General features: G+C 43.0%; 1 protein-coding gene across 7 annotated transcripts in view; it reads right to left on the reverse strand.

The window, feature by feature from the left end:
• The window catches only part of SULF1 (sulfatase 1), a 152,158-nt gene that overhangs the window by 12,593 nt on the left and 115,609 nt on the right, over window positions 1-23,956 (reverse strand). For all 7 annotated transcript variants that reach the window (XM_019726204.2, XM_074319304.1, XM_074319302.1 and 4 more), the window contains 12 exons: window positions 23,614-23,789; window positions 22,173-22,301; window positions 21,846-21,902; window positions 20,944-21,073; window positions 9,613-9,826; window positions 6,965-7,208; window positions 5,574-5,670; window positions 5,011-5,105; window positions 4,640-4,705; window positions 3,248-3,420; window positions 972-1,114; window positions 753-876 (listed from right to left, as the gene is read on the reverse strand). In XM_019726204.2, coding sequence (XP_019581763.1) covers window positions 753-876; window positions 972-1,114; window positions 3,248-3,420; window positions 4,640-4,705; window positions 5,011-5,105; window positions 5,574-5,670; window positions 6,965-7,208; window positions 9,613-9,826; window positions 20,944-21,073; window positions 21,846-21,902; window positions 22,173-22,301; window positions 23,614-23,789 — 1,648 coding nt within the window. The remainder of the gene's footprint in view (window positions 1-752; window positions 877-971; window positions 1,115-3,247; window positions 3,421-4,639; window positions 4,706-5,010; window positions 5,106-5,573; window positions 5,671-6,964; window positions 7,209-9,612; window positions 9,827-20,943; window positions 21,074-21,845; window positions 21,903-22,172; window positions 22,302-23,613; window positions 23,790-23,956) is intronic.

Below are 23,956 nucleotides of genomic sequence, written 5' to 3' on the forward strand. Positions count from 1 at the left end.
AATGGCTTTGGCCAGCTTCAGCTTTCTCCTTCCTTCCATGGACAGCTGGTATTTACATTTCTACAAGAATGACGAGAAAGTATTCTCATTAACTTGGAAAGAGCTGGAACAGACACTGAAAAGGACTGCATACCCAGGAGCCAAGGGAGGAATAAGTGAAAGAAACACTGACGACCGGGAAGAGGACATCTGGTGGATTCCACACAGGCCCTCTTATACTTTAAGATCCCATGACAACAAATGGCTCAAATACCGCGTTTCAGATGGGAAATCCTGGCAAAAGAAATGAACTCACTGTCTATGGGCAGGGGTCCAAATGGGGGAGCTCCAAACTGTGATAAGCAAAAATAGGACATCGTGTGTTTTTCCCTGCAAATTGTCTTAAAATGAGTAGGCTATCCTGGTTTATCTAGAGTGTATCTTATGGCTGTTGACAGCAATAATAAATACATGCCCAATGCTTTTGTCCTATCTTCCCATGGATGCTTCTATCAGGAATTGAGGTTTAACGGAATAGACCTATGGGGAGTTTGGAACGGAACACTCCCCAACTCTTTTGGCACGTGCCATTTTTCACTAAGGCGCCCAGAGCGAAATGTAGAGAAGACATTATGTTTGGAATTGCCTGGAACGTTTCCCCAGTGCTTATCCCAAACTGTATGTTTCTATGCGTATAAACATTTCGAAGGCAGAAAACGACAACACGAAGAATTTTTCAGGTAATACAGGAAAGAAACATTTTTTTTCCTCACCCAGTTCAAGGCCCTTAGGTCTTGGGTTGCACTGCTTGTAACCTTGACAGCTTCTGAGCTCCATCAGCTGCATGTGAAGCTGATTCAAAATGCCCCGTTCCACCGTGTGCACTGCATTTGTGAGCTGCGGGTGAAGAGGCCAGGATGAGATAGTGACGCTTGGGCTCTGGTTATTCGATTTTCAGTAACGTTCACGAAGTGAAAAACATACTGACTTACCTGGTAAGGATCTGTATTCATATCAAAGAACTCCAAAAAGCCAGTGGCGAACTCGCAGAACAGAAAATTGTGTGTCTCATTAACTGTACGCAAACACCAGTAGGTGTTATTGTTGGAACTTGTGCACGCACAGAAGGACCCCACTGTGGGTAAAGAAAAAAGAAAAACAAAATGGAAAGAATGAAAAAATGGAGGCAGGCTAGCCATTCCAACCTTTTTTAAGTGCTGTGTGTATAGAAGTTAAAAATAACTATATTTCCCCCGCTGTCTATACAGATTTTCTGTGAGATCTGAGTTGATGTAATCTTGGACCAGGCAGTTTACTTATTTGTTTATTCATCTACTATTGATTGAGCATCACAGACATGGTCTGGGATCTTGAGAAACTTACAGTCTAGTAGGGGAGACAAATGCTAAGCAAAAATTAAAAATGAAGAATCACAAAGTGTATTATCACAAATACAGTAAGTTCTGTGTAGAAAAAATATGCTGAAAGAGTGTAGAAAGGGGGCTTAACCTAGTCTGAGGCACAGGGAAGGTCTCTGTGAGAAGTGACGTTACTGTTGAGCTCTGAAGGTGAATAGGTCAAAGACAGGCACAGGAGTTTGGGTGGCTGTAGGTTGAAAGCCTTTTCGGGAGCGAGAACAGTGTGTGCAAAGGTCCTGTGGTGGGAGGGCACTTAGGATGCTCGAGGTACAGAGAAAAGCCAAGCAGCTGAAGTAGGTGAGCATGGGAAGAAATGGGCCAGAACAGGACAGGGACGTGGTTTTCTTTGCTCTACACGTTAAGGATTTTGCTTTTAATCCTAAGAAAGACAGGATGTATTAAATGAGGACTCTAAATCCTTTGAGCAGGACAGATTGGAAAGAGCAAGGGGGGAGTCTGGGAGACACACAGGAGGTTGTGCAGTGGTCGAGGTAAGAAATGGTGGTGTCTTGGGCAGGACGGTCTCAGCTCAGATGGGGAGAAACTGATAGAGGAAGGAAGAACTTCCTGTGTAAGTTATGAGCAAACCACAACTTCACTTTTCTCAATAATTCACCTTTAAAGGGGCGAGCCAGTCCTAGACACAACACCTGCCTCACTTCCTCAAGACCCTTTGCTCCTGCTATTTATTCCCTCTGTCTGGGGTGCTGTCCCCTCCCACCTATGACCCCCTTTCACACGGATTGCTTCTCCTGGTCCTTTAGGTTTCAGTTTAAATTTCACCTCTTCAGAAAAGCCCATCATCCCCACCTTCTCTCAAAGGGTCCCTTCTAATAATTTTAATCACCATTTCCTTATAGCATCACTATACCTTCTCATTATTTTATCTCATTTACATTCTTTTTATTATTCCTCACCCCCGCTAGAACGTAAGTGTGACAAGGGCAGAGAATGGGGTACGTCTTGCCCACTGTTGTTCTGCATCGCTCAGCCCAGGGTCTGCTCAGACCCCCAGCCATCTGAGTGGCCCTCGGAGATCCCCACACCCCGCTTTAGGGAACCACACTGAAAGTGACATGCTATGACTTTAAGAGTTCACTCAGCCTTCGTGTGACTGTGAACTTAAATGCAAACGTCGACACTAAACATAAGAAGCATCAAAATAGAAAGATAAAACAAAACTCCTCATGGGTAGCCCTTAGTTCCCCCAAGAATGGTCCATGGATTCCTGGGCGTCCCCGATGCCCAGTTTGAGAAACACTGACCCGGGAGGGGTCTCCTGTGACCCTGTCAGTTAGAAAAGTCAATGTTTCAGCCACTCCATGGGATGGTAAGCCTTCAATCAGATGACACGGCACAAGAATTTGGGGTGTTATTTCTATGTGACCTCAGTGAAGATAGCGCACAGACCACTGAAGAAAATCTAAGCGCGAATCTTAAAAGGGCACAGTTATTGTTATTCCAGATCCTCAGCAATTCTACGTAAGAGCAGCTATTTCGTGGCGCCCCCATTATTCTGCAAGCACGGGGCTGGGTGCTGAAGGGGCCTGAGACTGAAGGGGACACGGTCCCTGCACTGAAGCAGCTTTTACTTCCTTTTATTATACTCAGAGCTTGCACTTGAAATAAAGCAGACATGAAATACATTCGGGGCAGACTTGTTCCTCCATTTATTTAGTTGTAGGTATAGAGCCGTTTTACTCGGCAGGAACTCTGCCAGGGGCTGGCAACTGTGTGAACTATCCGGAGGAAAATCCAGAGAGCGTTGGGCATTTTCAAACAAAATAGTCTCCCCTCCTCGCTGTCTCTCTGCATGGTGGCAGTAAGTGGCATTCAGGATGCGGACTTACAGTTCCAGAAGGGGGCGGTCTGCCAGTGGTTGTTGTCGTGGGTGAAGCAGGTGAGGCCAGGAAGGCTGCACTCTTCCCCCTTCCTCTGGCGTTTCTTCTCCTTCCTCTCCTTCTTCCTCCTACGATTCTCCTTGAAAAGCTGCAGTTTGCTGTCTACTTCTTGAGCGGCCTCCCTGTCCCAACAGACGAGGCTTTTCAGTGACCACAAAGCACTTTCTCAATTAAACATAGGATCATGGCTATGAACCTCCCACCCATCTCTAGACCCACGATAATCAATACACAACAACAGAGGACTTATTCTGCACAGTGACCCCTCAGATAGAACCAGCAATAGTGAGGACAAATTCAGGTGACAGGTCTCTTCCAATGTTATGCAGTCTTCACAGCATCAGCATTTTCCTTGTTTACGTGGAAACATGGATGGAAAAAAATGTCAACAGGAGTCTGCAGACCCTGGTGGCCACCATTTTGTGGACAAAGGGCTTAACTTCTTGGTGGCCATGAAGTCAGTGGTTGGTTGGACTAGATGGGCTGGATTAGAAGGTTTCTAAAAATCCTGTGGCAACTTCGACAGTATAGGCATGGGAAGCATTTTTTTTTTAAAGTTTTTATTAAACTAATTGGGATGAAATTGGTTAGTGAAATTATATAGGTTTCAAGTGTACAATTCTATAATACATCATCTATCTATTGCACTGTGTGTTCACCACCTAGAGTCAGTTCTTCCATCACCATGTATTTGACCCTCTTTTCCCTCTTCTACCGCCCCGCTTCCCGCTTACCCTCTGGTAACCACCAAACTGTTATCTGTGTCTGAGGTTTTGTTGGTTTGTTTGTCTTCTTCGTTTGTTGCTTTCAGTTTTATAGCCCACGTATGAGTGAAGTCATATGATTCTCGACTTTTTCTGTCTGACTTATTTCAAGGATAGCACGATAACCTTGATTTTCCCAGAAGGGCTCAAATTTTGTTGAGACGCAAATACTAAATCCCTTTTCTGTGCAGATTTTACTATCATTAAAACAATGTGCATATTTCTTCCAACTGTCAGAATTCACCATGTAGAGCAGGCCGCTTAACAGAACACTATGACCTAATCCAGGGTCCCCATCTCCACGCCACTGTGCACAGAAAGCAGTGCACGGACTAAATAACACCCAGTTACCTGCACACACGTGGGCAAGAGCACGCACAGAGTCAGAGGAGAACTCCACACGGCTGCCTCGCCAAGGTGTGGGCTTGATTTTAACTTATGGAGCTGGATGCCCTCCCAGTTGAAGCTACTTTTCCCAAGCAGCACCCCTTGGAACATAGGGGTCCCTGTGGCCTTTTAGAAATGCCCCACGGACAGTCCTTCACTCCCAGCATATGTGGGAAACACAGTGACTTACTTGAATGGGTGAAGATGGCTCTTTAATTTCTCTTGCTTTTTTACACCTTTCTCTTTATTGTAATAGCTAGAGGCAAGGAGATGAAAAAGTGAGTCTTCAGAATCATGCATTTGATCAAATAGCTTCTTTTATAAAAAGAAAGCAAAATAGAAGGAAGGCAGTACCTATCTTAGCTTAATGAGACTTTTTTTTTTTTTACCTTCGGCTTAGGTTTATGACATACTTAATTTGACGGAAATAGTTTAGGTCATTACAATATATGATAATAAATTCATTTTATTAAGCTTCCTGCCGGTAAAAGAGAGGAACAAGCCTCATGCTTGTGCAAAAATGAGTTTGGAAAGGGGACCCTGGGGTGGACACACGCTCACCTCTGTTTATTGCAGACACACTCCTCAGGTTTCCTTCTTTTTAGGTGCCCTCTTACTTCTCTTAAATTCTTAATTTTATCTTGCAAAGCTTCAATCTGGAAAACATATAATTCAACGATTATATTTCTAAGATGAGGATTTCCTACGCCAAGTACCTTTCTTCTCACCTTGTTTTCTGGGTTCCATAATTATAGCTGTTCACCTGAGATGACGACTCATTTGGAAACAAACCTTGCACAGATTATACTTACCTCTGTACTCCACCCGGTGTGTTATAGTAAACACTAACAGGTGTCTCTTTTACAATTGAACTATTTTCTGGTAGAGACTTCAAACGTTCATCGTCATTGAGTCAGTCAGTCCCCAATGTTGGCACACTCTGTTTTCTTTTCTGTCAGGAGAACTCTCAATGTGTCATGGGAGAATGAGCAATACCCTGCCATTCTGTGTTTCACATAATTATAGAAAAGATGGAGTGTGCACACAGGATGTCTCACCAGTTGGGCTGGTGAGCCGCCGAGTTTGCTTTTGGAATACCTTCCCATCCCACAGCCACGGCTTACCTCTTTGTCGATGTACGCTTTGTGGTCCTTCCAGGCTCTGGCTGACTGGTACAGTTCTCTCTCACAGTGGATTGTATCATTTGGAAGAATAAAGCACCTGTAAAACCAAACAACAAACATTAGAAATCGGTTTACATTCTAATATTAAAAAAACAACAACACACACACACAAACCAAAAAAACATTAGAAATACAAAGGGAACTTAATTATCCTCTACACTCTTAATTTAGATACAAGCAGCAGTTTGAAGCAGAGCCATAGACTGGGATAATTGGGAATGTCTCCTGGTCACTGGTGTGGGCAAAAGACCCCACTAAGATCCTCTTTTGAGGCAGCTCTCAATATTCATGTTCCCGTGAAGAGACATCACCAAAAAACTACAGTTTTGAAAGCCCCATCAAATATTATAGGGTGAAAAAAAAGGTTTTCACAGTTATAACGGAAATGGCTTGGTTGAAGAACTACAGTTAGGAGGGGGTTATTCATCCCATTCGTTTCCATATAAAGGGCTTGCCTGAAGTACCCCATTATGTTTGCTGCAAAGAAGAAGCCCCAGGGATAGAGAGCAGGTGGGATATGAGGTCGATCAATACCGTGAGAGAAGCAAATGCTGGTCTAAATCTCCAAGCACGTAACTATAGCAACTAACGGCAGCCGGAGACCAGACCAGAGATAAACATCCGGCAGAACCCATGGTACCCCCACCGCCCCAAGTGATGGAATGAAAGAGGAAACAAGTATCTTGCTACTAAATTCAGAATGAAAATATTTCTCTGTCAAGAGAGTAAGTAGATTTTGGAAGGAATGAAGGAACGACGACCGTGTGTTAAAGCTGTGGGGACCCATTTCCCTTCTAGTCGCCTGACTCCCAAGGCCCTCTGTGCTCTCCGGGACCTGGACACGTGAGGTATTTTGGCACCTTTCGTCCATTCCCAACCTACGGCATCTCTCTGGAAGCTTCTCCAAGACCCACACTTCCCCCTTGATCTGTGTTTCACTTCTGAGGCCGTGATGATACAACCGCTGTGTCCTGGGACTATGCAGCATGAAAAGCCCCCACCCGTCCAGTAGTGGTTTCGCTCTGTTTTCTAGACACCCAGAAAGGCAACTACTTGACGACAGAGCTCCATGCCTGTGAAGTCACGATGTGACAGAATCACTCTGGCTCAATTCCCAGCTGTTCAGCCGTAATGTGACACCGAACCCAAAGGACATGTCCAGCTCTACAAGTGTTTGGATCCTTGTTGTTTTTTAACCCCCATCATCATGCAGGCCAGCCCTCAGATGTCATGTTGCCGAGTGATATTACTTTTTGTAAAGGGACAGTGGTGGTCATATGGGGGGGGTCCACTTAGAATGCAGCCCTTGTGAACGCCCAAAGCCTTCCTACTTGTGGGTCACTCGGACGGTGGTGGGCAGGCCCACGGCGTTGCCACCGTCGGCTAGCATGCTGTCCCCGTTGCCAGCTTGGTGACCTCCTGGCCCCTTGTGACCTTCATCATGACGCTTGGCAACGTTTCTTGGTCGCAACACTTGCAATTCTTCTTCTTCCAGGTTTATGTCATATATTTCACCTTCAAATTCGACTGACAAGGAACGTGTCTGCCGCGTGTGGACAAATCTGGGCTTGTACTCTGGAAATAAGGGAAGATGCGTTAATACAGAGGTCCAGAGGGACTTGAGGGGAGAAGAAAGTGATCACCTGGTTTGATGAGCATTTTGGAGGGGCACTGCCAAGGGGCACCGTGGTGCTATGGACAGCCCCCTGGGATTCCCGCTGGGAGGGCGGGCTCTGGTCCTGGCTGTGCCACTGCATAGCGGTGTGATGGCCACCATGCTTGTCTGGGCCTCAGGCACTTCAGCCATCAGGCGATGGGGTAGGTCTGGGTGATTGCTAAGATCCTTTCCACTTAAGATAGGCTCTGAATGTCTCCATTGAGTTTTCAATGTGAACTGCTAAGTCAGCTTGTTTGAATGAAACTATATTCCCCATTATGGTATTAAAAATAACGATTATCCTTTATTGAGCTTTTGCTATGCATTATTCATCTCGTACTGATCTCTAATCGACAATCTTCAAAGAGTGGTACCATAATAAATCTTTAGGTTAAAAAAAACTTATCAGATTATCCAAACAGGCTTGTGAATTTGGTGTTATCATTCTTATTTTAGGGGTGAGAAAACTGAAGCTTTGAATGTTACATCCATTTTGCAAGGTTACATACCCAATAGCCAGGCAGGAGCTAGGTTCAGATTCTAAGTAATTCAGATTCTAGACATGACAGTGTCTTCCTACTACTTTGGGATGCTTCAAAAAGCATCTCTGCAGGATCCCGATGGCAGTTTCCAGACAAGGAAACGCCTCTGGCTCTCAAATACATAAGACTCCATGTGGCTTGAAAAAGTGGCCCCAGACTTCTTCACTTTGTACTCAATATTGAAAAATCAATGGGCTTACACAATGGAATACTATTCTGCCATAACAAAAGATGAAAGAGTGCCATTTTTGACAACATGGATGGATCTTGAGATTATTATGCTAAGTGAAATAAGTCAGACAGAAAAAGTCAAGAACCATATGATTTCACTGATGTGTGGGATATAAAATGGAAAGTAACAAAGGAACAAGTCAAACAAACAGAAACAAAAACTCACAGACACAGACAATAGTTTAGTGGTTACCAGAGGGTAAGAGGGGAGGGGGTTGGGGGTGGGGTGGGGTGTAAATGAGGGTAGACGGGATCAAATATATGGTGATGGAAGGAGAACTGTCTCTGGGTGGTGAACACACAATGTGATATATAGATGACGTATTACAGAATTGTACACCTGAAATCTATGTAACTTTACTAACCATTGTTATCCCAATAAAATTTAATTAAAGAAAAATCAATAAGCTTTACAAACAATGCGTGGAGATGAACATTTAACTTCCTGGGAGAGAAGTGGCCCCTACCTCTATGCTGACCATTGTAATCAGCTTCTATTAAGCGAGAATTTCCCTTGTAGGTTTGCCATTTGATATCTTTGCATGAATTATTAAACCTGGCATTTTCTGTCAGGGAGAGAAGAAACTCTCCCAAATTAATTGTTCTCCGCCTTTGGGTTATGGACTCATTTAAGAATTTGTTGAAAGTTATAGACATCGAGAAAAATGTGCATATACACATAGAATATACTTACATTTTTGGATAAAATATTAGAGGGTTCATGATTCCCTGAAGTTCATCTGCGGAATCCAGGGTAAAAAAAAAAGGCCCTGGCTTAAAAGCTTCTACTATTCTAGTGAATGATTTGATGTCCTAATTTTGGACAAGGAATTGAGTTTAATGTATTTTGCTTATTTCCAAATCAGTATAGAAAGTAATGACCCCAGAAATGAGTCACTTTTCATATTATACCACTAGATGGCACTAGACTCCCATTCTTTTATGAATGGTACAGGACAAGGGTCTCGTATCTATATAATCGTAGGAATCTCATAGCTGCCCGACAGATAAGAGTTTTTATAAAGAAAATACTAGGCAGTGATTTTCATACTGAATTCCACTAGTTTGACAAGTGAAATTAAAAAAATATACTGTCCTAAAATAAGCATGCCTTTAAAAAAAGTTTTTATGCTTTACCTATTAAATGCACAAACACTAAAACCTTGGATCTTTCTCTCTCTCTCTCTCTCTCTCTCTCTCTCTTTCTTTCTTTTTAAAAACAACTTAAGGCAGCCAAATCAGGACACTGGCATTAAGGTAAAATAAAACTGGCTTAGCCCCTTGACAGCTCTTTTATGTATGTGCATGTTTTGTGTCTGGTGCTTTTACCGAATATATTTGCATTCCATGCTTAAGTGAAAGTGTGCACAAAGCAAAATTTGAAATTATCCTAGCGTTTGTTTTCTCAACAGAAACATTATTTGCTCTTCGTCCTCAAACTATGCACTAGTAATATCTAAAATGTAGAAAGAGCAAGGCTTTTGTCTCCCCAGCGTCCATTCCCAAAGACCCCGGCCCACCCCTGGGATGGTCACGGCATCTGCCTTACTCGGAGTCCCCTGGTTTCTCAGGAACTGCCGCTGGCTCTTCCTCTGGCTTCTGCTGGCACGATAACCAGACTCTCCACAATTGCACTCTTTGTCCTTGTGGAAGCCGCGAGTGTAGAGGTTCCGTGTGCTCTGCCGGATGGTGAGCAGGTCACTGGATCCTTTACACTTGTGAATGCGAAGCTTGCCAGATGTATCCTCGATGCATTGCCACTTCTGCAAAAGCCAACGGGAAAGCAGTTTACCAATCCCGGTCCAGGTGTTTTTTATTAAGAACTGCTGCTTTAGTTTTTAGAAGCACTGGCAACCCCGTTAATGAGCGCGCATGAAGAAAGGCAGGCTTTTAAGTGACTCTGTACTAGTAAGTCGACTGCCAATCCTCTCAGTCACATCTTTCATTGTAGGCAAATACAGATGACAACAAAATCATTGGAAATCAGAACTACTTCAATGACACTAGAGCCCAAAATTGATATATAAATCCTCAGCATCCAGACTAAACAGAGTCTTGAATGAAACATGTAAAAAGCCCTTCATTCACCAGGCACAGAGCACAGCTGTCAGGGCTGATTTCCCCAGACCCCTTTTTCTCTGGAAAAACAAATGTGGCTGCTTTGTTCTCTGCCCCTGAATTTCTAATGCGGGCCAGGGAAGAGAGGCACATGAGGAGGACAGAGATGAGTTTAATCTGAGTCCATCACAGGGCGAGCCAACTTTCATATACATTAGCAGACGTGTCAGGTTTTCCTTTGTGCCTTTTCTTACCCTTCTATAGACACCACACATCCATCCAGCAGAGCAAGCTGCACCTAAACACATCGTTCCCCTTCCCCAAAGACACGCATGAGGAGCTGGCACTGGATTTTCTAGTTTGTGCCTCCTCTCAAGACTGCCGCAGACACTGCCACCTGAATTCCAGACAAATAAGACACAGTGGTGGGTCTCAGTGTCTCACTCTTTCTTGAGAATCAATCTGGCTGAAATAATAGGGCTTCACCTGGGGGTCATTTCATAGGCTCCCCCATATCTTAAAGACCTAATTCCCTTCCTTGTACTTTTTATTTGTTCTCCCTAAAATGTTAATTGTGGAAGCAGAAGAATACTGACCCTAATTTTAAGCTGACCATGATTGTTACAACATGCTATAATGTAGTGTTATCAAACTTTTGTCTTTTTTTTCCTACCATGTATATCAACTGTGCGTCATTATTTATTGATATTTTACTTTTGATGGACACATGTCTCAACTGTGGCTGAGGCAATAATAATTGTAAAATGATGTGTTTGTTGTGCCAGTTATGTTTTCAAATATGTGTTAAAACAAATACAAAACTATTAAATAAAATGTTTGTAATGCAGGGACTCAGCTCCTGCTCCCCGCACAAGAACGCAGGATACGGTGAGGCCCAAAAGGAACAACCAGGGAGCCAGAGATAGGGAAGTCATACCACTATATTCTCACTGGTGGCTGGTCGAGACGCAAAAGTAGGACCAACACAATCTGCAATCCTCAACCCGCTTGCTAACCGCACTTGCCAGCGTAGCCACAGCAGTTATATTAGTGACTAATGGCTCACTGGTTACAGCTCATGGCCAACTAGTTACACTGATGGCCATCTGATCATTGCTGATGGCCATCTACTACCTGAGCCAGCCCTTTTCCACATGAGGTTGAGAGCCTGGAAACTGCTCTCAGGGACCCCGTTCCTACAACGTTCTTTCTTGCCTCACGTAAAACAATCTCATAATGCCCCTTGTTCTACTTGTACCATGCTTTAGGGTACCATTTTGATTTTAAAGTGTCCTAAGGCAAGCTGAAGTTTGGCCGAGGGTCCCAGATGGCTTGGTCCCCTGACAAATGATACCTGTGTACAAAATGGCGCGCAACCATCCCCAGTGGTCCAAGGTGCAGAGCACAGTTTATTTTCTCTTAACGGAGTCATATGCCTTCAGTAAGCGTTGAACTGTTGCCGCTGCCTTTGAATTTCTCCCTAATCCCAGGCATATAGTCCTTGTCCTGTGATTTCCCTTTAGCCCCACTCTTGGTGCTACTGAATTTGATTATTTCAAGCCACATCAGGTTACAACCTTCTTTGGTGGCTTGGATGGAATGTCTGGAATGCTGAACCTCTCCATCCTAAGAGGCAGGAGCTCAAGAGACAAGGCAGGTAACCACCTATTGACAAAGCCATGAAAAAGCAACACAAACAAGAACAGTCTAAGGACTAAGTTAGAGATGATTTAACTAAAAAAAAAAAAGAAAGAAAGAAACAAAATAACAACCCCACCCCACTCTCCCCAAAGTGTGGAGTCAACCTGACAAGGCACACAGGAGTAACGTCAGGCACACTTTTCTGGACAATGGGATTTTCAAAAGCTAACCAGGTGATTCTACTGTGTAGCTGGGGTTCAGAACCACAGCTTTAGACTCGCAAAATATGGTTACTGCACCTCTTGGCAGCTCGATCCCAGGAGGACATCCGAAGAGATAGCTTTGGGGCTGAGAACCTCAGATGGATGAGTCTTTGAGAGGGGTACATGTATTTTTGGGTGTCGGTGTGAAAGAGACCTGTGTCTAGAAATGTACTGAGGTCACCAGGTCAGAAAATGACTCATTAACAGGGGACCACTACAGCTCATCTATACTGGCACAACTAAGGGTGACCAGTTCTCCTCAATCTCTTTCCACAGTTTGTTGACGAGGGAGAGAACCGAGTCTTTGTGTACCCTTAGCTGAAAACTGCATGTGGTTTATTCCATGGTTCTCCCATTTAATGTGGAGACGGGTGATTTCCAGGCCCGGGTTTATAGCACACCCAGATATGTCCAATTAGCTTGAGGAGGTGCCGTGAAATTCTCAAAAAAGTTCTCAGAAACTCATACGCAACTGCATTAATAAATAATTATATGCCAGGTAGAATTTGTGCTGGTGAAAAGTGTTGTCAAAACAAATGACCTTTCATAGCTCCAAAAAGTCTGGGAACCAGTGGTGCTTGAGTGTCTGTCTATATCCGTCTTAAATCCAAATGGTTTAAGACATATCCATCCACCTGGGTAAACTCTACCTCAAGCATTCAAAACCTAAGAGTTGACTACTTAATGCCTGTAGTAGCAAAAGAAGCTGTCTGTGGATTCACAATTCAAGCCAAGTAGAATCTTCCAAAGTGCTCTCTTTTATATCAGACAGAAAAACGTCGCTAACTTTAGTCTTGAAAAATAATGGCCTTATATCTTTTTTGTGGTTCTAATTTATATCAACTTTAGTATAAACACTAACTTTTAAAACATACAACTATGTTGCAAACCTTCCTTGGTGTTATAACCACAAGGAATTAAAAAAAAAAAAAAATCTGCTTTTTTTTTTGGCCTGGAAGAGCTGAGGGTACAAGTAGATTCCTGTAGAACACAAAAGCGTAGGCAGAATTTTTAGTGACTTAGCCTATTTGGAATACAACCTGCATTTTTCCATCAGCCAAATTCCTGCTGACTTCTGAGGGGATAGAGATGAAAGGAAAGACTGTTTCCTTCCTGAAGAGTTGAATTTAACCACACCTGACATCTGGCATTGTCCTTGGCAGTGATGCTACATATACACAATCAAATACACATACATACATGTGTATGTACACACATGCACACACACATATACCTACTACATACGTGCAGTGTATACTACATATATGCACATACCTACACACATTCATGTATAAAACAAGAGCCGCTGACAAAAATGCCAATAGCTTTCTATACCATGGACCCTTTGAACATGTCACAGACCCTATTAGATAGAGTAATTAGCTAGAGGCTTTGACAATCTTCTCAGTGGCAAACGTACTAGGAATTTTAAGGAAATGTAATTGCCACACGTTTGCTATAGTCATTTTAGTGTTCAATATCATGACAATTTTTATGGCTGAGCAATAAAACCTTGAAATAGCTGCAGCTAAAATGGTCATCTTACTTAGAGTTTATAGAAGGAGGTGAAGAAAGAGAATTTTTAAAAGAATTGCTCTGAAACTCAGGCCGCAGGCCATCGAAATGGTCCAAGATGATTTTGCATTGCAGAAGAGTGCCAGGAATCAGAGGAGAGTGTGACCTCAGGTGAGGCACCTGGCAATGGGACTTGGACTGAGCCTCAGAAACGAGCTTTTATAAACAAGCGCCCTTGCGGAAATACAGATGTCACACTATCTCGCTTTTATCTACACCCTTGAAGTTTATCAGTAAATCAGTTAACTGCCAAATCCAATCATCTCCAGCTTCTCTGACCAGTCACTCCTGCAAATCCCTCTCCTGCTTTGTGGGACGACAGCATCTCATCTCCTCCTGCCTCTCGGACAGCCAGTGTTTAGCACGCGTTCATTCCACAGATATTTCTGCATACCTACTGTGTGTGAGGTGGGAGATGAAACTACTTAAATAATTTCTTGAGTTATTATTACTTCATTTTAGCCTTTCCATCCATATTGGAACTTGGGATTAAGGGCAAAGATCATGCCTCATATGCCTGAGTCGTGCCCCAACGTTAGCTCACCATCGAATCGCTGTTTAATAATTATCTCTTTGCATGTTTGAGTGATTATATATACCTGTAGGTAAGTAACACCTGGTGAGGAAGAGAAGGCTGGTTATTTTGGAACAAGGACGCTTGTGGGCAGCTAGTTTGATGGAATCAAACCTAATGAGAAATATGTCAAATGCCTTTCAAATAATTACTTTTAATACCACTGTCACCACCATCATGGTCATTAGCTATTGAATTTTTACTTGATGCCAGGTACTGGTCTAGAGTACTGTCTAGAACTTTACTCATTTAATCTTCACAACAACCTAAATTGCTGTCATAATTCATTGATAAGAGTAGAAATGTCATTTGTCGTAGTGAATATCACCTATATTATGCCTGGGACTTGGGAATGGCATTTCATACCCATCCTGATGTGGCTTTGTGGAAAAATATCTGGACTTTCAAGCTAGAAAAGCCTGGATTTGGGTATCAGTTTTACCCCATTGCTTTGTGGCCCTGAGTGAGTCAGCTGCATAATTTAAGCTTCTGCAGGGTCACGGGCATGAGAGGTAATGGACAGGAGGGGCTGAGCACATGACAGGCACTCAGTAAAGGAGCTGCTCTTATCATTATCACTATTATCACAGACACACACAGTTTATTACTCAAAGAATTCGATCTAACGTACACTTGATGAGAGGTAGCCATTTTTAATGGAGATAAGTATTGGGTTAGAGATCTGAAGACCTCGATTTTCATTTTCTTAACTGCCAAGTTTATGGCATTGAGCAAATTGCAGAATCGCTTTGTTCTTCCAGATTTCACATCTGGTAAAATAACACTTGTTCCTTTTGGCCTCAAGGATATGTCATGAGAATAAATTGTCGAGTGGTTTCAGAGTTCTGAGGAAAAGATGCACTCTATGAATCTGAGCAGTACTATTAATTGAGCTTTCAAAAGGGTTCGCCAATCCTTGGGCAAGTTACTGTGTCCTGGGTGTCAACTGTATATAATATAGTAACTATTATTTGGGGGGGAGACTGTGGCTTTGAATCAGGTTGAACTCCTACTTGTCACCCTTCTAGCTGTGACACTTTGATCAAGTTCCCTTCCTACCTGAGCTTCGGTCTCTTCAGATTTAAAAGGAGCATATCTATTTTATAGAACCGTTTTCAGGTGTAAAATGGTCTCTGTAAAAAACCGAGAGCAATACTAGATAATAGAACTCTGATTACTTCCCTTTCCTGATATGACCTCTACATAATCACCATAGTTCTACATTTTGAATTGCATATATTTCTCAACTTGCTCAAGAATGTAAGAATGTTCTGTATTCTTATGTGTACCTACTTAGGCCCATTTTCATAAGAAACAAAAAAATTGGCTACATTTTCAAAGGTACGCTGCAATGAAAGCTGAATTTTACACACACATACACACCCACACACCTCATTTCTCCATTATTATGTGTCTTATTACATGAATTTAGTCATAATGCAGGTCAAATCATGTTCTCTAAAATGTAGCAACCATACAGCAATTTTCTGATAATGCAATTATCCTTTTAGGCCAGTCTAGCATCATGAAAAGCAGTTACCTGCAGGTGGACATGTGTTTAGAATTTTTATCTCAACACTGGGGAATATAAAGAAACCATATGAACGTCATTGTTCAAACTGCTACTTAGCTCCAGCTATTGCCAATTTTTTCCCCCCAACAAACACGAAATCGAATTACTTGTGCCAAGGAGATTTTTCACCCATTTTCTTTGAGATGGGGTGAGGAGGAACAGTGGGGAGGAAAAGGGGAAAGGAAGGAGAAGCTGAAGAGAGAGAACAAGCTTCCTCCTTAAGATTTTAATCCGGGTACTCATTTGTAAAAGGCAGTGTTGGAATATTGGGAGAAGTATGGTTCTTGAAGTTCGGGGAAAATAAAATTGGTGACTAGATCAAAGCAGATCATTGATAGCCAGCGCTGACTATTGATGCCAGCCCTGTTCCAGATGCTTACTGCATTATATTTAACTCATCAAATCTTTACAGCAACCCTCTGAGGCAGGTGCTATTATTGTGCCCATTTTACAGATAAAGAAACTGTGGCAGAGTTAAGTAACTGTGTTATGTACCAAGAAAGCAGTGGATCCAAGATGCAATCTAAGGCACCTTGACCAGGACACCAATAAAAAAGGAGAAAGGCTTGGGCCAGAGAGTGAGGCATCAGGTAGGTCTCAGTTGAGGGGACAGCATTTGGAAAGGCAGAGGCAACCACGTACATGCAGATGAGAACATTACGTTGAAGAGACAGGGAGGAGGGGTACCTGACCAGAGCAGGCTGTGTGAGGCAGTAGTGGAAGATAAGATATCATAGCGTACGTGACATAGGGTGGGGCCACACGATGTTGTTTATGAGTAATGTTTGTCCTTGAGTTTTGTCTGTTTCTGATTTGTTTAGAGCATCACGAAAGACGGCTTGATGTTTAACCCTGTGGTTTGTATTTTTGGAAAATGCACAGAAGCCAAAACATGTAAGTAGATACAAAGCTGTTCCGTGCAGGCAGAGGAGGGGAGCAGGCAAGGTTTAGAGGCTGAGCTGTCCACACTGGGCCCTGTGCAGACCAAAGTTCTGCCAGAGGATGGCACTGGGACCTAGTCCCTCTGGCCGTACACTCTGGAATCAGGAGAACTGGGGTGGGGAATGCTTGGGAGCCACACAGGGCTCAATGAGTTTCTGGAAACAGGACATCAATTTCTGACATGCTAACAATTCTAGCCAGATCTTATTGGTAAATGTCCTTTTATTTCCACTGTGCAGCTGGCCACAAAAGGTCTGAAGGATAATTTTTGGATGAGAACAGAAATCCTGGAGCTAAAACAGTTCACACTCAACAAGCTACATTCTTATTCTCTTTGCTTGATGCTGGGTTCCTTTTAAAATTTAAACATATCTTTGATCTTATATTGATACAAGAATAGAAAGGCAAACTACATTGCAAAGATGTTGGAACTCAACAACTCCACAGAAGGAGATGGCATTTGCTATATAAAAAGAAAACAATTTTTCCTCTTAAGTGACAGTTATATTTAAAATATACTTCAAAACTGAATGCCCAGGGAATTCCTTTTTTGTGTAACTCTGATTTAAGGAGTCAATATCTATACCTAGAAGAAAAAAATAATGCTTACTCTGCATGGAGGATTCTTAATCTGATTGCTTGGAGGAATCACTCAGGGCTTGGGGAAGATGAAAAAAAACCACTGATGCCTGTATCCCATCACCAGAAGTTCTGATTTAATTTGTCTGGGGTGGGACCTAAAAGGCACCGTTTCTAAAACTGCCTCGTGATGTTAGCATGCAGTCATAGTTGAGAACCACTGTCTTAGACGTGGTGAGTGGGTCCTAAACCCATAGCTTCAGCCACGCACATGCCATGAATAATTTCAAAGCAAACATCTAATCTCTTACATTGTTGCATGTTCTGGGGGATAAAAAGACTGAGCGTGAAGTGAAGAAGCATAGGGTCTGACTTTGGGTTTGTCCCGTAAGTTTTTTGGATCTAAATTTCCTTATTCGGAAAATGATATCATCCAACTTAGAAGATTTCTAAGACCCCTTCTACCTTGGACAATCCCTGACTCGAGGTCTGTGGCTCCTAATCCAATTGAAGACTCCTGATGCTTTGGCCTCCATTTTAATCTGATTGGTTTTCGCATCGGTATTTTCAAAAGCGCCCCAGGTGATTGCAATGCACAGCATTGAGCATCACTGGTCTATATTCTCTGTGGAACCAAAGTCTTTTCAGACGTAAGTTGAGATTTGCGTGTATGTGTGTGTGTGTGTGGTGTCTGTACATAAATGTGCTTGGGGGTGTAATGCCAGCTCATAGAGTGGTGGGAATTCACCCTCAGGAACATGGACATAAGGCACGCATTATGCGTCCATGTTGTTTTAGTTAGTCCCTGCTGGTTGTTCTGTTCATGTAGTGGAGAGGGGATGCCAAAAGTCTGGACTTCCAGCCCATTTTCATTGGAATGGAGATGACAGGTAGGAAGGCTGGGGACAATGCCACCTCCCTGCATTTGCACCCTGCTTTACAGTCCTGTACACACCTGACGTTGCTTTATCCTCCCAAGACGGAGATGAATTCGTTCCATCTCAGAAACAGAAAACCTGAGACTCAGCAGAAATCGAGTGTCATGTCCAAGAATACACATCTACAAAGCAGTGGATGCCAATATTCTAACCCAAACCTAGTGATTTCAATTCTTTTAAAAATTTACTCTATTTCATGCATCCACACTGGTCGTACCACAATCCTTAGATGACCAGGCATGGAGGTACGGTGGGAGGGGGGCACATACCAGCTCTTTGGGGATCAGGAGTGAAGAGAATGGTGCTAATTGTGCTGATTTTGCCGCTACACTCCACGGAGGGTCAAACCAAAGAGAGGATTGTGTAGCCTTTGAATGAAGGCTACCTTGGTGAGAGGAAGAGACACAGGGCACAGGCCAGGCGTGAAATCATTGTCAAGAAAAGAGAGTCCAAGCAAGTTAGTTCTAGCCTTAGCTGTCACCTTGACCCTGAACAATACAATCTCATTATTCTGGACTTTTTTCTTCCTTTCTAAAAGTCAGTGATATAATAACTGAAAAGATAATCTTCAAAGGAGCCAGACAGAAAGAGCAAAAGGCCAAATATAAAGATTCTACAGAGCACAACTAAGCTATGTCAGGTTTGACCTACAGATTCGATAACTGCCTTGAAGAGGCTCATCATTTCTTGAAGTTCTCAGACGCTCACAGAAATCACCATCGTGGGGCACAGCCTAATTCTTTGTCCCACTACTTCAGGCACTTTTAAAAGAGATCATTGCTAACCTTCACATATACTTGTGTGATAGAATCTAAACTCAAAAATGCTGAAGACAGAAGTAAACCAGCAGAGGAAAAATTCCAGGGCACCAGATATTAAAAGCATTTCATGGGGCGACAAACACATTGAGAAAAATATGAAAGAGCAAAGTGAATTTTTAAATGTCGCGTACAGCACCTGAGTAAAGAGCGTGGGCCAAACACCATATCAAGTTTAGGGTCCATCTGCCCTTTAAGACATACATTTAAATATCAGCAGAAGCTCTACTGAGAGGTTTGTAAAATTGGGTACTCAGAGGAAGACAGTTTACCTGATTCGCAAATGGTAATAATGCTCGCTACTTACAGGGCTAACAGAGTAACAAGATTGCCCATTTGCATGAGCTATATTTAACATGGACCATGTCCAACTCCCGAAGAGAAGTGGATGACCCTACGGAGGCTGCCGCATAGAAATCGTTTCAGAGCTACAAAACAATTCTGAGGTTTTTGTCATAATAATACTTAGAGCTTCCATAAGACGGATTTGAAGACTTCAAATTAAATTATAATGACTAGGTCTAAGCTTCTCCACTAAACACTTGAAAACTAAGACCTACTAAAATGCCGTGCAGGCCTGGTATTATCCTTTCCTTCAACAACCCTCCCACCTCGTCCTTTTTCCTATTTCAAAGGAATCCCTGCATACAAAAGGCACAAGGAAATACAGAGAGCGGGAGGATCAAGTTGTTTGTTATGAATGTCTCTTCAATAAGCTGGAGACCATATACAAAGAGTATAATGGACGAGGCCATTTTAATAATAACCGGGCTATTCCTTTCATGTGTCTGATATCTTGGACCGGTATTGGCAAATTGTGTGGCTATCTAGAGGTCAGGTAAGCTTTTTAAAAAAAAAGATTCACAGAAGACGTGAACCTCTTTTCCCCTGATTAATGTAACTTCCTTTGGCAGCAAGAGGCCCGAGTGTTTTAATCAGGCAACTCCTTTGGATCCCACCTCTGCCACTCTCTAGCTGCCCATTGGCAAAAGGGGGGTGGCAATGGCCCCCTCATGTGGCGGATGTGAGGATTACGTTGGGCTAAGGTATATGAAACCCCAGTCCAGTGCCTCACCTAAGACAAATGCGCTATAAGTGTTAGTCATTTTTCTCTTTCCTCTGAGTTTGTTTTAAATTGCAGTGAGCATTTCTTTTAGCTTGTACAGATTTCAATCAAGAGTGCTTGCAATAGCTTGTGTTCGTATGTTCTCACTTTCCTTCAAAACAGGTCTGTGTTCATTCATCACATGGTATTTCTTTAGCTCTTACGGATCACAGTTGGTATTCTGGGTAGCCCTGAATGCCATAGTAATGTTTTTATTAATGAAGAGGATTCATTCAGAAATTCTGTGACCCAAGGTAGAAGCAATAAACAATGAGTATGGTTTCCCTTTTCATTCCCCAACCTTGGTCATAGATTCTGTCCTCCTCTCTTAGTGAGGACATCTGACTTTAGTCTAGAGTCGGAAGACCCCATCGTGGCTTTTGCGGTGGTTCGCTGTCAAGAGACTCAGCATCTATCCACGAACTTGACTATTCTGCCTCTTGACCCTTGTTGATGACCCCAGGGATGGTGCCTTCTCCTCAGATGGAACCAGTCTCTGATCTTTCTAACTGGTCTACCATTTTGTGTGTCTGAACATCTTGAACTGGTGCTGGCTAATTGGATGGAGATCTAGAACGCCCTCCCTGAGAACACATCTCCTATAATAGGAGGACGCCCAAGCAAAGACAAGGAGGCTCATCTTGGATAAGTTAGACAATTCTCAGTCAGGGGAGAGGTGTCACAGTGAACACTCCATGACTGGCATAAAAAACTCACTTAGACATAAATGTACATTATTGTATATGTTGGAAATCTTTTAAATTAGAAATGGAGATGCACGGGAGTGGTGGTGAAGAAAAGTTGTGTCACTCACCTGCCCAGGTTGTTCACAGGCTGTCTGGTACCTGGCCTGCTGGCACAGTTCTTTGACTCTCTCATATTTGGGCAAGTGATTTGACTGCTGGATATTCTTGTTGGCTTCTTCCTTCTTACGGAGAAATTTCCTTCGACAAAAAAGGGAGAAGTGATCTGAATTACCTTCCCTGCGACCTGCCTGTTCTCTTTTTCTTCCCGGTCACATGACTCCACGTTCTTCAAACAGCAAGACATAGACGTTAAGGCTGTGACCACAGCAGGAGATCAACATGGATGAGTCTTTTGTGACAAGGTACTATGAAGATGAGAGGTCAGCATAGGAGAAATCATTTCCCCCCAACGCATTAATCTCAAAACTTTAGACACCCATGTTTGGCTCTACAGGCTCAAAATCCTTTTTGTTGAAAAGCAATTATAGAAATGCTTTCTCTCATTGTGTATATGGACAAAACCCAAGACAATGAGCATTCTAAATCAAAAGGGGAAACCCAGAAGCAACTACAGAAATAATGACAATCTAATGCATTCATGTATTTAAAACTAAGAAAGGCACATAAGGGAAAGTAGAAAGGTGCCAGGTAGGGCTTGTGGGAAATGGTTAATTAAGAAAGTCATTTGACTGATCTGATTAGGAACCAAGGTTGCGAAACGAAACAGTGAAATCATAGCCACAGTAAGGGCTTTGGTGCCATCTTAAGAAAATGTATTCTCTACAGTTCCGATGCCACAACTGTTAGTCAGCTGGCGAGCAAAGAATGACTAGCAAATCATTTGATCTTGTTACTAGGCTTACGAAATCTGCATGCTTAGTAAACCAAAATAAGAGGGGAAAAAATACCCAGCAGGGACAGCTGCCCAGTAGGACTGCTTCCCAGAAGCACCCCAGGAACCAATAATTACCCTCTTTCCACGAGGAATGTATCACGCCAAATTTTGGCCCTCTTGTTTGTTCGAAACCTGCAAACAAAATAATAATATTTACAGTTGGCATCTGGACGCTTTTCCAAACAGATCTGTGCCAACAGTTTATTTAAAGGAACACCTCTCACTTCCCACAGACCATGACTGCATCTCCATCAATATGCTATATAAAAACAACCGAGACACTCTCAGCTCGGGGTGATCTCCATGGGCAAAGTGTATTTTGCCTCCACCTCTTTCAGCTGCTGGCTGGCACTGGGTGCTGGTGAGCTTGGGACTCGCAGAGGGAAAGAAAATTTCACACACCTGTTACCTGGCTTTTCCAGGTCCAGAAGTTTGAGGACAGACTTGCCGTCCACATCGGGAGGCGGGTCGAGCCCAGCGATGTCCAGAATCGTAGGGGCTAGGTCAATGTTTAGAACGATTTGCGGAACTCTGCAAAGGGACAGATGGTTACACCTCAAACCCAACACCAGTGGAGGGTGGCACTTAGAACCGCTTTCTGCACACCCTGACTCACTGGCCTTCTGTGCTTCTCCCCTTGCATCCGGTCCCCTAAGGAGGGTAGCTCCATTTGGCCAGGATGGCTCAGCGGTCAGTGACGGCACAGAGCAAGATAAACTGGCTCTCACGGGGGTCCAGCTGGAGAGATGCCCAGACCCCTAAGCTCTGGCCACACTGTCAGACAAAACCTGATGTATGGTCTTTGTAGGATGTATACTTTCTTCAAAAACCCGATCATCCATAACTCCCCCGTTGAACTTTAAAATCAGTCTTCTAAGGAAGGACACAAGGTTTTTATAGCTGAGTCCATTGTATGCTACCTAGTCTTTCACACATAAAGCCTTCTAACTCTCGATCCGACAATTCCTAAGGTGTTTCTAGCGATCTGAAGAGATGCGATACATTCTTCAGAGAACCCCTTCTTACTGACACTGCCTTCTCCCTACGATGTGATACAAGCAGTGCAGGGATGAGGTTCAGATATCTGGGCTCTGGGCCCTGATGCTGCTACTTCGCCGTCGGGGAGGCTGAGAAAGCACTGACGCTATCGAGCTGCCTCATCATTAAATGAGGGGTCCAGGCTAGATGCTGAAGGGCCCTCCCAGCTTTTGAATTCTACTTGCCTTCTTTTCTTCCACTTGCCATAATTGTTTCATGTACACGATCTCGTTTTATACAAAACATTCTGTTGTGATTGTCAGGGCATAGGAAAACCATTTTATGATAGGAAAACAGAGCTGCAAAGGGAGGCAGTGCCTTGCCTACGGGGACAGAAACAGAACTCTAGTCCTTTAGGTTTCTTTTCTTTTAAAAGAAAAATCATGCTTTTAAAAATTTAATTAAAAAAACATTTAGTAATAATTAAAAAAATAAATAAAACGAAGAGGGTGGTGCTGGCTGTTTTTTATAAAGAGAGTACATTTCTGATTCAAAGAAGATAAGGATGAATTTCGTAAAGACGACATTCTGTGTCTGCGTGTGTGACATGGATTCTGGTCAATTTGGGAGAATTAATCATTGATACAGTTATATTTCCTTTCTCTTTAAATAGTATACTTGCGTTAATTTAACATGTGGCGGGGGGTGGGAAGGTGTAGGTTTTCGTCTTCTAAATTACCAACCTACAAACCCCCTTTTTTTTGGTTTTGGATGAAAGGAAACCAGACACTGAGATCTGTAATCGAATTATCTCCGACGTACATGAGCTACGACAGCTGAATGTTGCAAACAGAGACATACGTACATGGATCCTGGCTCTACACTTGGACCACGAATAAAGAAAGGCACCCGGATGTCAAAGTCATATGGCATGGATTTCCCCTTGACCAGTCCGAACTGCCCAATGTGGTAACCGTGGTCAGCGGTGTAAATAATGTACGTGTTCTCCAGCTCTCCCGTTTCCACCAGCATATTATAGAGCTGAAACACAGCACAGGGACAAGTCAGAAGCAATTGTGATGGCCCTAGATGACAATAGTGCTGCCATGATTTCCCCCCAATCTTTTTCCCATTATGTTTAAAAGGCGAGAGCTGCTTTAATAAGGCTGACAAACGCAAACAGTAACCATATTTTCCCGTCACTTATA

This window comes from Rhinolophus sinicus, linkage group LG14, assembly GCF_036562045.2.
Source record: "Rhinolophus sinicus isolate RSC01 linkage group LG14, ASM3656204v1, whole genome shotgun sequence".
Lineage (NCBI taxonomy): Eukaryota > Metazoa > Chordata > Mammalia > Chiroptera > Rhinolophidae > Rhinolophus > Rhinolophus sinicus.